This window comes from Enhydra lutris, unplaced genomic scaffold, assembly GCF_002288905.1.
Source record: "Enhydra lutris kenyoni isolate GAN:26980312 unplaced genomic scaffold, ASM228890v2 scaffoldscaffold1, whole genome shotgun sequence".
Lineage (NCBI taxonomy): Eukaryota > Metazoa > Chordata > Mammalia > Carnivora > Mustelidae > Enhydra > Enhydra lutris.
This window is the reverse complement of record NW_019154085.1, coordinates 95,571,003-95,585,520: the sequence shown is the minus strand read 5'-3', so window position 1 is coordinate 95,585,520 and position 14,518 is coordinate 95,571,003. Positions and strand designations below refer to the sequence as shown.

The following is a 14,518-nucleotide window of genomic DNA, read 5'->3' as shown; positions in this document are numbered from 1 at the left end:
TGGCTGTATTTCACAGGCACTTCAGCTGCTTTCCCGAACCAAAGCCCAGTATCACAAACTAGAGCTGGTTGCCCCAGTCTTGTGACTGATGATCTTACAGTCATGCTGAATGAACCTGCACATTGTAACTCTGCCCTCTTTTCTTCGATTCTGCTTCATTGCCTTACCCTAGACCAGGCAAATAGGATTCTGTCACTAATAAACTAGTGGGGTACTTCCTACAGTGTTGAAAAGATGCTGTTGATAGGTGGTTGTACTCTGACTCAATGTGCATTTGAAACGTTCTTCTTAGTAAGTTTGGAACTTTTCTAAGCACAGCTACATAAAATGCCTCAGGGTTGTGTGTGTATGTGTGTGTTTTTCCTAATCTTAGTTAAAGTGTAATGTGTTATAAAATAACTTAAGAAGTGTATTTTATTTTGGTACTACCTAAGAAGTCACCTTACAAGTTCCATTTAGCTCAGTTAACATGGAAATTGTGGCCATTTGCTGACTTAAAGAAAATACCAACCCACAGAATGATTTTAGAGAATCTTCCTCAAGTGTGCTTCTGGGAGGAATCAGTACTTTATACTTAAAAGCAACTTTGATTTCCTCATTTCCAATACTTGTGCAGGTAGTTTCTCTGGGGTTTAGGATTATGAATTAAGCAACAATCTCTCTGTTTCAGTATGAAATTTAATACAAATCTTTCTTGTGTGTTCAGCGGCCATTGCAGTCATTTGGACAGACAGGAAAAAGGTCTAAGGTATAGTAAATATTTTGTGCTGGCATGCCAAGGGCCTTCCTTCATGCTTGATGAATCCTTGTTTTCATACAGCGCTGCATTCAGTTTAGTTTTGTCATATTTTGTTTGGGGCAGAAAGCTTATTTTGTTTTATTTGGGGTTTTTGCCTTGCCTAGTTGCTTTTGTGCATTGCTTCTATATCTTTAATGGTTCTCTATAGAGAAAATGGCTTTCTTACCATTCTTTGGGTTTTGAAATTGAAATTAGTCCCATCCTTGCTATTGCTACAGTTTTTGAAACTGCAGTTATTTGTTTTCACTCTTAACAGGGTTTTGTGATATTTAATGATATATTTAACTTGCACATTTCACCTACTTTTATACATGGCCAAAACTATAAAGAAACTTAAGAAACTCTAGGGGGCTTTTGGATATGCCCTAGATTTGTGAAATGTAGTGTTAATTTTAAATACTTTTCTTTAGTCAAGCTCAAAGTTAAAGCTAGTTCGGAGCCTTGCAGTGTGTGAAGAATCTCCACCACCCCCTACAGCAGAGATATCACAGGAGAACCAGGTAAAAAACAAAACAAAACAAAACAAAACAAAAAAAAAACACCAAACAAAAACAAAACAAGAAAATGGTTATTTAAAGACATGGTGCAGTAACCTGCTTCCTGGAGAATATTTTTTCATTAGGTTAAATAAAAGTTGTATATGCATGTGTGTGCATTATGTATGTGTTTTCATTTGTTTGTTTTATTTTTAATGAGTGAAACTGATTTCATAATAGGTGCCACTGAAGATACAGATGAAAAGGTAGAAAAACCTTGTTACTTCAATATGAGGCTTAGTGCAGTAGCTTCACTCTGGAAAAATGTAGGAACTATATACCTAACTGGGAATATGGCTGTAAAGGATTATATATTATTGAAAAGTTATAAAATATTAATGTAATACTTAGAGTGATTGTAATTGTGGTGAAATTTGCACTTTTGATTTTGGCTTTTATGAATTTGTTAAACACTTACTGCTTGTGTGTGAAGAGGAGACTACCCAGACTTTGGCTTGATGTATGATTTTACTTATTAACCTGAATGCATGGTGAAGCCAGTTTTCTAGTCAGGTTGGCTGTAATAGTTTAATACTTCTAATTTCTCTTCTGTCTGTACTTGTAAAATATTGAACAAGTGAGGTTTAAGCAAATGGTCCAGTTTGCCTTTTGTATTTTCTTTAATGCTATAACTTCACTTTTCTCATCATCTCAGCTATGCACTGATCTTCGTCTCATGTTACTTTTCGATATTTATACATAAATGTTTTAGGACCCTCTTACCAATGTCATCAAGTATGATAACTTTGCCTGTTGGTGGTGTGTTCTACTTCTTAAGGATTTGAGCACTGAAATCCCTTTATATCTCAATAATCCACTTTCAAAGAATTGAAGCATCTTCATGGCTATTTAAGAAACTGTGACTAAAAAGAGGAAGGAAAAAAATGGTTATGGCAGGTTGTACTTTTTTTTTAAAAAATAAATGCCAATTGTACATTTATTAATTCAAAAAGACTTATACTTTACCTTGATTTAGAAGCTGATACCTCAAAACCCTCCTATAGATATTGAAGATAGTTGTCACATATTTAGAACGTGTTGGGTTCTTTAAAAACACTTCACTTCTTTGTTTCCAAAATACAAGAAAAGGAAGTTTTTGAAAATAAATTATTTATTGTCAGTGAATATATACAGATTCATTTCCTTTGAAATTTGTTCAAGTGTCAGGAACATGGGGTTCAAAATTTGTGATTTTTATTTAAAATTTAACTACATGGTTAGAAGATAGTTGTATATTCTATAAAGTAGATACACTTTAGTAATAAAATAATGAATGAACTTTCTAGCAAGAAGCTAAAATAAAATCAAAATATTTTATTAAGAATTATTGCCTGGAGAACATTTTTAAATGTTAACCTTTGGCTTTTACATGGTTGTTGACAAGGCTGAAGAGTTATGATATACTTTGGAAGAAATGAATAAAATATTTTTGAAATAGCAATTTTAAAAGTTATATTGTACAAGTCAGAGTAAACAATACACCTCGTACAAGGTGGAACAATGGATATTATAAGGTTTTTTGAGAATTCATTTCTTCATTCCATTGTCCAATATGTTGCATCATCTTAGCCTCGTGGAATTAATCTAAGGATATTGAGAAAATGAGAAGGGTCAGGCATTCATAACTCTGTTAATATGGAAGAAGTACATACTTTTTGAGAAAAAGTGTAATGTGATCTTGGGTTTTATTCAGTACATTTTAACCTGATCCGAAAAATATTAGAGGGAAAATTCTCACAGTGCTACACAAATACGTCTAGTGAAAATTTATATGAGAAAAAATTAATATCAAGAGTGTATGTTGTATATTAATATGTTATTGATCAGAGATAATAATTTTTGTGTTTATATAAAGTTGAAGGAGCTGAGTTTATAGCATGTGAATAATGAATAAGGTATTCATGCCAGAGTTCAGTATTCCACTTAATAGATTCTTTCTCAATTTCTCTTGGATACAATAATTCTTTTCAGATAATAACCCATTATTATTCTCTTAATAAAAGATACTGCTTTTAGTAGAAATTTATCTTCTTCTAAGCCTTAAGTTAACTAAAGTGCACCTAAATGGATATTAGAAAATGAACCATTTCTTATAAAATGTGGTAGTATCTAATTCTTTGCAGTAGAGACACTTTCCAACTGATAATGCCTGCTTCAGAATGTGATTTTTGAGGAATTAATCTGGAGTAAAACGCATTATTCAAAAGGTTGAGAGGCAATTAAAAGAGAGATGTCACTTGTGTCTGATGAGAGCTTATGAGAGGGAAGTGACCTCAATAACAGATGTCAATGACAGTGAAGAGTAAAGGAATTATAGCTTCCTCTGGAGATGTTGCTATCCTTCTAGTTATTTATAGTGAGAAGAGTTCATTTAAAAGGACTACTGAGTTTGAAATATGTCTCGTTTATTTGCTACTAGAAACAAGGCCTCAGTACCAATGGAAAGCAAGGCCTCAGTGTATGAAGCCTACTGGATTTTTAAATATAGTTCATCTTGATAAAATAATTTAATATCTGTAATTAAAATGTAGGGCTTTGGGAAGGGAATTTAGAAATGAAATCTGATCATGGAAGTTCCTTTTAGTGAAGGTCTAAATGTGAAATCTTTTCTTCCAACATGGATTTCATAGATTATTCTTGAGTTGGCGTAGAATGTGTAAGTCAGGAAAACTTCTGTAATGTTCTACTTCTGAAACATAGTTTCATTTTTAAATATCTGTTTTACATTTAGGAACAGAATAAGGAAAGTAGATTAGAAAATGAGTCATTATGAGAAAAATGACTTACCAGTTGATAAATGTATGAAGTTGATTAATGTATGAAGTTTGGTAAGCAAGACAAAGAGGGCATAAAGCCAAGTATTCATCATTTTAATAAAAATTGCCCATGCAGAGCTTTTGCCCTATATTCTAAGCACAAATTTGAACTGAGGTAGGATGAGAAGCAGAAGTAAAAGAAGGTAAACATAGCAGTCTGCAAATCTATAGGAAAAAATGCATACGTATATATATGAGATCTGGAATTCTGTCAAATACTATTTGAAAAAAAAATATGAGCGGGGGCGGGGGTTTATAAAATTCTTGTGGCTACAAGTTCAACTCCTGAAATTTATATCCCCTTTGATGTTGACTTATTAGACCTATTTCCACCACAGCTATCACCCAAAAAAGTGAAGTAATTGTCTGATCAATGTTTTTCATCACTAAAGAATAGTATTATGTAGTCTACAAATAGATCATACTTCTATCGTTAATAGAAATGGTCTGGAAGTTATTCTACCTTTATAACTTCGCCTGAATAAACAGAGCTATGTGACTTTTTCTTTTTTTTTCTTTTCTTTTTTTTTGCCCTTTTAGGCTATGTGAATTCATTTACAATTACTTCTTTGGTTTCTGAAATTACATGTAATGACACCATTTTTGAAATGAAATGTAGAATTCCTTCTTTTCAGTTTTATAGGATATGATTTCTTCCCAATTAAATATTACATATCCAGGAAGAAAACAGTCTTACTTGAAACCTGTCTCAAATTTTGTGGTGATTGAAGGAAGAACAGTAATGTGTAAATCATAAATTAAAAATAATCAGTTTTGTGGATTTGGTTTTGGAAAGTTTTACTTATATATTTATATGGCAAGAGAATGGAGGAATATGAGATTATAATGGATACTGAAAAAATTATTTTTTAGGTATTGGCTTGTCAGTTACTCCTGTCATCATGATTGAGGATAATTATTATTCTTTTGTTTGGCCAATGATCATTATTATTCTTTTGTTTGGCCGTGGCTTCTCCAGTACAAAAATAGGTTAAGAAGACCTTGCTTCTGACCCTCTAGAGGTTTCACAAGTAGCTCTTTTCTGAGTAATATGGAAAACTCTCTAAAGTAATTTAGAGGATATGTTTCAATTGATATTTTCAACTCAAACATTAATTTCAACATATTCTATCAAGACTTAGATAAAAGTGATAAAAATATTAAGTTGTATTCCATTTTGAAAAATCTAATTGAATAGCATAAAAATCTTTGTCCCTTTCCTCCTCTGTACGGTTTTGTGTTACTCAAAAAATAAAAATGTGGTATTAACTAAATTGCTTTATATTTTCATTTATAACCGATTTTGCCTTCCAACAGGAGAAAATTCAGATCCAGTTAACACAATCATTTGAAAAAGAGGAGAAGCCCTCAAAAGATGAAGCAGAAAAAGAAAAAGCCAGTGATAAGTTGCCCAGAAAAATGTTATCAAGAGGTTTGCAATTTATTTCTGTGTTTTCAAACAAAATTTTAATTTTAACATCAATAATGCCATCCTTTACCCCCAGAAAAACTAAAAATAGTGTATCTGCAGTAAAAATGCTAACAGAACAGACCGAAGGGATGATAGAATATTTGCTCATCTGGGCAAAATGACATAACACAAATCTGGACATTGGTAAGATGCTTCGGCCAAAAAACTGCAACATAGGCCAGAATCACTGAGGCAGGTAACTGTTCTTGACCTCTTATTGGTCTCTCATAATGAAATACTGGAATCACTGTAATTGGCATACTTGATTCCACTAAAAATAATATTGCTCTTTAATTCTTTATGATACAACGAGCTGATGCCAAAATATTCAGTATCCGGTAAGAATATTCTTGGAAACCCAGAATGTTTATCTTTCGTAATCCGTTTCAAGGAACTCCACCATCATCTGGCATTGCAAGTCAGTAAAAATGCTTCTTTGATTTATAAACTCAGTTACATTGGCCGGTGTTATAAACAACATAAGTATATTACATTTAGGGGAAAAGGTAAATGTGCAAAACTATGCATGCATAGTCTGGAAAACTATTTTGAAAGCAAGCCTTTGGTGATAGACCTGATCAAATCTAATTGAATATTCTTTCAGAACTAGAATTTCTACCTACCTCCAAATTATTGTCTCTATTTATATTCATAACTGAACTAAGCTGTCTTAATTTGCACTAAAAGTAGATGATTATTTAACTCATTCTAATTTTTCACTCAAGGAGGCATTTTTAGTCATGAGAATTGTGTGTATATAAAAGGGTCTTAAAAAGAATTTAGAGTAAACTGACACATGTGAGAAAAAATTTTAAGAACATGCATGTACATGCAGTTATATAAATCGATGTTATGTTTATTTTATGGGAGTAGAAAGCTTGTGGTCATCAGAGTTCATCATAAATCCTTTTTCCTAATTTGTCAATTTTTTTCCCGTGTGGGGCATCTCATTTTATTTAAGATATGCATCATGTGTGAAAGAGAAAGGGATTTATTTTCAAACAGCTTTATACTGGGTTTTTGTGTTGTTGTTTTTTAGATTCCAGTCAAGAATACACTGATTCAACTGGCATAGATCTACATGAATTTTTAGTAAATACATTAAAAAACAATCCCAGGTAAAAATTAAATTTATAAGGTTTACATTGCTTAGAGTACCATAATTTTGCTATGTTTGTTTTCATTATGGAGTTAGAATGTTAGAATAAGATTGCAGTGTTTGAAGTACACCAGAAACATTTTAGTTCCTTAGGGCTAAGATGTTGGTCTACTATATGCACATGTATAAATAGTTCTTTGCATTATTCATGTCCCATGATATAAAAATAATTCATCCTTTTTATAGGAATTTTTAGAAATATAGAATCACCAAGATATTTTGGCTCTTAATTGAGGTAGAGAGGTAATCATGAATCATGGAAAAAAAGAAGAAAAAACTTCCCTCATAATAATACTCTCAACCACATAAGAGCCTGGCGTATCCATTTATAGTCAGTTTTTGAATATAGCTTAAGGCAGAATTTTTGTTCCTTCTTACGTATTCACTTTCAACTCATAGATTTTTAAGGTACTTATGTGGGTCACTATGAAACCCTTTGTGTTGCCAGGGTACTAATGAATAGACTCTTAACTTTCTGGTGGGTCATTGACCCCTTTGTGGCATTCTCCCCACAAAAAGGCTTATCTACAAAAAATCTAACAAATACGTTCATGGGATAGAAGATTCAAGTTTGAGAATCCCTCCTCCAGATGTTAGCTTCCCAAAGTGATAGTTCTTTAACATACACTAAAATGAAAATGAAACAGTTTCTTTGGGTATATGCACAAGGAAGAGAACAGGAATAACTCTCTTTATTCTCCCTGAGACTTATGTCATGATTTAACATAAGCTTTATTTTCATTCAAGATTTATTGTAGTATCATCTTGGTTTTCTATTTTACATTTAACATAAATGCCAAAAAGAGAACCACAAAAATGAAAAGTGGTCTCCTTGGAAAAAGGGCTGAAGGAGTACATAGTATGGAGTGAGAAGGAAGATATGACAAGTCCACATGACTTATTTTTTTCTTCAGTTCAAGTTTATTCCTCAGTGGTCACAATAGAACAATTAATTCCTTAGTTCATTGAACAGGCATTTACTGAGTATCTGTCATGTTCTAAACATTGTGCTAAAAACATTGTAGATAAAAAGAAGATACAGTCTCTACCCTAAAGTATTCACCATCTCTGAGCTAGAAAAAGACACATGATATATAATTAAAATAGAATTGATGTGTGGGAGCCTGCTTCTGCCTCCCTCTGCCTGCTACTCCGACTGCTTGTGTGCTTGCTCGCTCTCTCTCTCTCTGTCTCATCTCTGTCAAATAAATACATAAAATCTTTTTTAAAAAATTAAATAGAATTGATGTTGTAAAAGAGGTTTTTGGAGTTTTGTTAAAATCCAAGGAGGAAGCCTCAACCTCTTTTTGAAAGGTTATGGGAAGGCTTCACTGAAAATACATGCCTGAGCTGAGTCTTGGATTCACAGTGCTTTAAGTAGAAGCTGTCCATACGGAGAAATGAGAAAGACATTCTAGATAGATACATGTGCATTGACAAGACACGGTGGTTTACTTCCTCTCTAATGCACTACTGTGTGAGGTTGTACATTCTGGCTCCAGCAGGGAGGCATGTGGCAAGTAATTTTAGAAAGTGATGGGGAAGGTGTTGTTGGGTATGAAAAAAACCATTTCTATGAACGGTTGGGTATGAAAACAACCCATTTCTATTTGTCCTTGACCTAAGATTGTACCAACATTCTGGGGTGGTGAGTGTGGAGTGCTACTAGGAAGCCAGGGATGATGCCAAAAATATTTTTAAGACAGTAACGAACAGTGAAAAATAGTCTTCCTTGAAACGCCAATAGCGTACCATTTAAGAAGTATTGAATATGACGTGATAAGTTGAGGAATAATTAATGGATTTTGAATAGAGTAATGACATAATCATTCGTGCATTTTAGAAAGATTACTTTGGCACTGAGGGGCCAATACCATAAACAAAGATTGTGGCTAGGAGACCATAGGGAAGAATAGAGAGGGAAGGACATGTTTGAAGATATTTAGGAAGTACCATAGTGATGGTGTGATACAGTAGAACAGAATAGATTCGAGGTTTCTGGCTAGGCTGACAGTCCCATTAACTGAGAAAGTGAGTAAGGAACAGGCCTGAATGGAATAGGGCATGTTCTGTTATTTTATAAATAAGTATAGTTTGAGGTGCCTGATGGAAAACTCAGGAGATAAGATCTGTCCAAAATTAAAGAGCTCTGGTTTTCAAGTAAATAAGCCTGAATCAAGTAATAGATTCAGAGTCACTACTAGAAACGAAGCTTGAGGATGATGTGTTTGCTCTGAGAGATAGAGTAAATGACAAGGACAAAATTCTGTGGAAAGACAGCATAGAAAATGTAGATAGACTAAGTCTTAAAAGTGGAAATAAATAAATAAATAAATAAATGAGACCATTTATCTTGGTTAGCTGGGGCAGGGCGTGGCAGTCTAGATGGCTCAGTCAGTTTAGCATCTGACTCTTGATTTCTGTTCAGGTCATGATCTCAAGGTCCTGAGATTGAGCCCCTCATAGGGCTCTACACTGGGTATGGAGCCTGCTTGAGATTCCCTCTCTCTCATTCTTTCTCCCTCTCCTGTCATTCCCTCTCCCTGGCCCTACCTCACCTTCTCTCTCTTTCTCAAAACAAAACAAAAAAACAGAGGGTTGCCCGGGGGTCAGAAGCCAGGAGCTGTTTCATGAAAGATAAAGTAACACAGGGATCTGCTCATTAGGTTGAGAAATTAGGAAATTGCTGACTCTTTTAATAAATTGTTTCATTTGGGGTGGAATGGTAGAAACCAGAACTCAGTGCATTGAGGAATAAGGGGGAAGGTAGAAAACACGTAGCTAATTTCCATAAAACAAAATAGGATGCTAGAAAGGCAGAATTTTTCTTTTAACCTGTAGGAGAGACCTCAGTAAAGACAACAATTAGAGATCTATTTTTATCCATTCCCAAATATTTTTCTATTTACAATTCTGTTATCTTTTACATTGCTAAAGTTTTAAAGTTATCTTTAAATGTACAAGTTAATGGCTTTATTAAACCCACAGATAGGTTACAGCCATCACTACAGTCAATTTTAGAATTTTTTCATAATTCCAGAAAGAAACCCTCTGTTCTTTAGCTCTCACCTTCCTATGCTCTGAGCTCTAATCTACTTTATATCTCTATAGATTTTCCTGTTTTGAATATCTTATATGAATGAAATTATGTGTATGTGGTCTTCATGGACTGGCTTCATTCACTCAACATAATATTTTCAAGTTTCATCCATGTTGTAGCATGTATCAGTACCTTTTTTTTCTGTGTATGCATTTATATTTAAATAAACATATAAGTGAATAATTCATGTAATGGCTGGTGTATAAGTTATAACTAATGTCGATGTGATTTTGAAAGTTGGAGCGAATGTTAAATTTTGTGAGAAATAAGATTTACTTAATGACTCAGTGTTCTCTCAGTGAAACACGCAATTAATTGCCAGATATACATGGTACAGAAGTAGTAGTAAATATTGCAAGTTTCCACTAAAACTTTCAAGATTCAGTATTGCTCAGAGTTCTAGATTTTAAGCAGTTTTATTTTTAGTAATATAAAAATTCAGTCAACATTTCATTTCAAAATTTTTCTTCTGATCATTAAATCTTTAGCTTATTCTCAACCAAATAAATAAACTTAGCTCCCAATGTAAACTAATTTATCTGGAATTCTTATTGCAAAAAATATTTGCAGAGGCTACGCTAACTAATCATTGCTGAATTAGAACCTAAGGACCTAAAGTTGATTTTGATAGAAATTATATTCAGTGAAATAATCTTCTTCCTATTTTTGTATTTATTTTATACCCATTTTGTGTAAATTCCACGTGTAGTGAAGAAATAGGTATAATATAGGCAACTGTGTTATATAACTAATAAAGGGGAGAAACTTTTGGATTAATCCTGAGAAGAGACATTTTAAAAGTGATTTGCTCTGGAGAATATCATATAATAGTTCTATTTTAATTTCTAAAATTGCTTTTATTGGAAGTAATGTTTGTTTTATTTCTTATCTGTTGCAAATGTTTGGCCAGGCTCATATGGAATATTGGGAAAGGGGTGGTCATATAGAAGCATTATTGTTTTCTGGTTTTTTTATTTGCCACTAGTATACCAGCTATGTACAGTTTCTCTAAAGTTATTTCTAGTAAAATGGCTAGAATACTTAATAAGTAAAAAACTGGTGCCCCTTCATTTTAGCTTTAGGTAATAGCTTATTGATTGGTTTGAGATCCCTATTCTTCTTATTTTTTAAATAATAGACAGCATACATTGGTTCCCTTTAAAAGACTATACAATAATTTCAATAACTATGCCCACTTTGAGGTTCATGTGCTAAACCTTATGCCTTAGGATGAGTAATTTGTGGACCTATTAGTTTGAATCCTATATGCACTGCTTCTCTAAAGGTTATTAATTTTTAACTTAAAATCATTACAAAAATATCTAACCTTGATTACATATTACAGGAAGCATGTACTAAGCTATAGTGGATAAAAGGGTGGAGATGTAAATCTTAAGAACTTAGGAATATTGCCAGCCTTATTTTTCTAATTAGTCATACTTCTTAGTAACTAAGAGTTTAGTAAACTAAACAGGGAGGCTTGGTTTAAATAGTACATGGTCCAGATAAGGTAAAAAAATCCTCTGCAGCCCACAGATCTACCTGTGAAAGAAAAAAAAAAAAAGCCTGAATTTTTATTAGTGGCTAGTAAAATTGTTAGAATTTTTTCCTTCCTGGAGACAACAGAAATTTCTTTTCAGTGGCAATATATTCCCTGCAGAAGCTTTCACAGATCTTTTGCCCACTGTTCAAAAACAGGAAACCATTTTTTTTCCTATCTTGTCTGGTACAAGTATTCCTAACTTGGCTTCCCCTCCCCCTTCCTCCCACTCTAACACGTTCCCCCTCCTTACTTCATTTGCATGGTAAATGTTTTTACATCCCTTCACTTTCAATCCGCCTGTGTCTTTAGGTCTGAAATTAGTCTCTTAGAGACAGCATATACATGGATCATGTTTTTTTAATCCATTCATTCACCCTATGTCTTTTGATTGAAGCATTTAGTCCATTTACATTACATTTAAAGTAATTATTGGTAAGTATGTAGTTTTAGCCATTTTGTTACTTGTTTTCTGGTTGTTTTATAGATCTCTGTTCTTTTCTTCTTCTCTTGGCTCTCTTCCATTGTGGTTTGATAAGTTTCTTCAGTGTTATACTTGGAGTCCTTTCTCTTTTTTTGTGTGCATCTATTGTAGGTTTTTGATTTGTGGTTACTATTCTATTCATATATAACATGTTACAGCAGTCTATATGAAGTTGTTGGTCGCTTAAGTTTGAACACGTTAAAAGCACTAAATTTTTACTTCCCTCCCCCATGTTTTATGTATATGATACCACATTTTACATCCTTTTATTTGTGTATCCCTTGCCTGATTTTTATAGATATAATTTATTTTACCACTTACGTGTTTTCACCTCCATATTAGCTTTATTAGTGATTAATCTATTACCTTTATTACATGTTTGCATTTACCTGTGAAACAGAAGACCAACTTGAAAGAATTATTTCATGAATGCTTAATAAATTGCCTGCCTCCGATTCCTTTCTTTTTTAAAAAATAACTATATAAACTACATCAGAAAAGTTAGAATTATTTCATCTCAATACACATTGTACTCAAAAGGCTGGATGAAAAGAGGGTCTTACAGTTACATAAATAAGTCCTTTTGTGGGGGGAGCCTTCTGAATTAAAAACTTCCCAACCTCCCTAAAAAATTTTAAAAGTCTCTATGAGTCTTTTATATCAAAAGACTTTATAATTTGATTAACAGATTCCATGCAGATACATTTGTTGAGCTCCTCTATATAGTCCAAATAAGAATACAATGATAATTCTGATAAGTGCTTTTAAAGAAAAGTGTGAAAGAAATAGTTTCTAAGAAAGAATATAGGAAGTTGTTCTAGGCAAAGGAAACAGCATGTTCAAGTAACCAGAGACAGGAAGGAGCTTGGCAAGTACAGAGATAAGCCAAACGATAACAGTTTTGTGATTAAAAGACAGAAGATGAGGCTGAAGAGGTAGACGAATGTAGGCCCCATTACAGATGCTTATTTCTAACCTAAGAGCAGTGGGAAGCCTATCATAAATATTTAACCAAGGCAGTAACATGTGGTCACACGTGTGTTTTTAGAAGATGTTATGGATGTTCAGGTAGAAAAGATAAGGCAGGAATGAGGGAAGACAGAGAGAAACAATAGACTATGGTTCTAGTAGTCAAGCCAGAGATCCTGCTTGCTTGGATCCAGGTTAGCAGCAGTGAGAAACAGAAGAAAAAATAGAAGGTTGATAAAATTTGCAGTACTAATTAACTGCATAGGAGGGTTAGAAAAAGGATTATAGCAGGCCACAGATGCTTCTAGTACAGTATACTGGGTGAAAGATAGTGCCACTTACTGAGATGAGGAGTACTAATGGTGAACCGGGCTTGGGGCAGAATTGAATGTTGCTAGAATTCGTGTTAAAATGTAATTATGTTTTCAGCTTTGGATTTAAAGTCACCAGGTAGGCATATTTTCTCTTCAGTTTTCAACTAATGTTAAATATTTATTATATATATATATGTGTCAAATATTACTTGGTTTTATGAGACTTCTTTGCAATCTAGAGGGAAGGTCAAACTCAGTGCTGACGTATAGTATAGACTTTCAAGCAGCTTGAGCAAAAGCACCACATCCTCTGTCCTATTAGAGGATTCTACTCTGTATTGTTTATTTGAGAGGGAAACATTAACCTTTGGCCTAGTTTTCTTGATCTCTAAAAATTGAGGGACATAGGGGCGCCTGGGTGGCTCAGTGGGTTAAGCTGCTGCCTTCGGCTCAGGTCATGATCCCAGGTCCTGGGTTCAAGCCCCACATCGGGCTTTCTGCTCAACAGGGAGCCTGCTTCCTCCTCTCTCTCTGCCTGCCTCTCTGCCTACTTGTGATTTCCCTCTGTCAAATAAATAAATAAAATCTTAAAAAAAAAAAAAAATTGAGGGACAGAACTGAATGATCTGTAAAGCTACTTCTAGTTTGAAAATTCTCAGAGTGTTTTTGTTTCACATGCACATGAAATTTCCAGTGAGCCCAAGAATACTGCTTTGAGCCATGTCCTTAGTATGTGAGCAAGGAGGTCCTTCGGGGAGTAGTGATACTGTTAATATTCGTTACAGCATATGCACATTAAATAGGACCCTAGTGGTCTAAAGGAGCACATGGCAGTTTTCCCTAGAGTCCTTATTTATTTTTCATATTGAAAGTCTTGGGTTCATTTTTATTTTTATGGCAAAAATTTCCAAAGTCTTAAAAATGTATAATACAGGTTCATCTGATGATTTGAAAAGGCTTCTCCTTCTGAGTTAGAATTAGTAATGTATTTCATACTTCTCTGCCATAATTCCATCTGTATACTAGCATCAGATTCCCATAGGAGTATTCCTGTTGTTACTGGCATTGCATTTTCTTTAGCGTACTGTTTCTATAGAGTTAAGGATAACAAAGTCATGAGCCTGACTAAAGGTGCCTGTGTTCCTACTATTTCTCAGCTTTATTAAGGAAGTAAAGATTAATATGCTCTTATTATCCATATATCTACAGAACAGACTCCAATGTATCTGTTTTAAGTATGGCCACATGTTTGGTAATTGTTAGAGTTGAGTAAAAGCTACATTGAGATTCATTACACAGTTCTCCCTACAGTTGTGTATGTCTGAAATTT

The 14,518-nt window shown here is 33.7% G+C and overlaps 1 protein-coding gene across 7 annotated transcripts in view; it reads left to right on the top strand.

Moving 5' to 3' along the window:
- The window catches only part of LOC111155965 (R3H domain containing 1), a 135,838-nt gene that overhangs the window by 16,417 nt on the left and 104,903 nt on the right, over window positions 1-14,518 (top strand). For 4 of the 7 annotated variants that reach the window (XM_022516910.1, XM_022516828.1, XM_022516569.1 and 1 more), the window contains exons 3-6: window positions 707-748; window positions 1,210-1,299; window positions 5,469-5,583; window positions 6,662-6,740. In XM_022516910.1, coding sequence (XP_022372618.1) covers window positions 707-748; window positions 1,210-1,299; window positions 5,469-5,583; window positions 6,662-6,740 — 326 coding nt within the window. The remainder of the gene's footprint in view (window positions 1-706; window positions 749-1,209; window positions 1,300-5,468; window positions 5,584-6,661; window positions 6,741-14,518) is intronic. The other 3 variants (XM_022516737.1, XM_022516991.1, XM_022516654.1) reach the window with 1 other exon arrangement.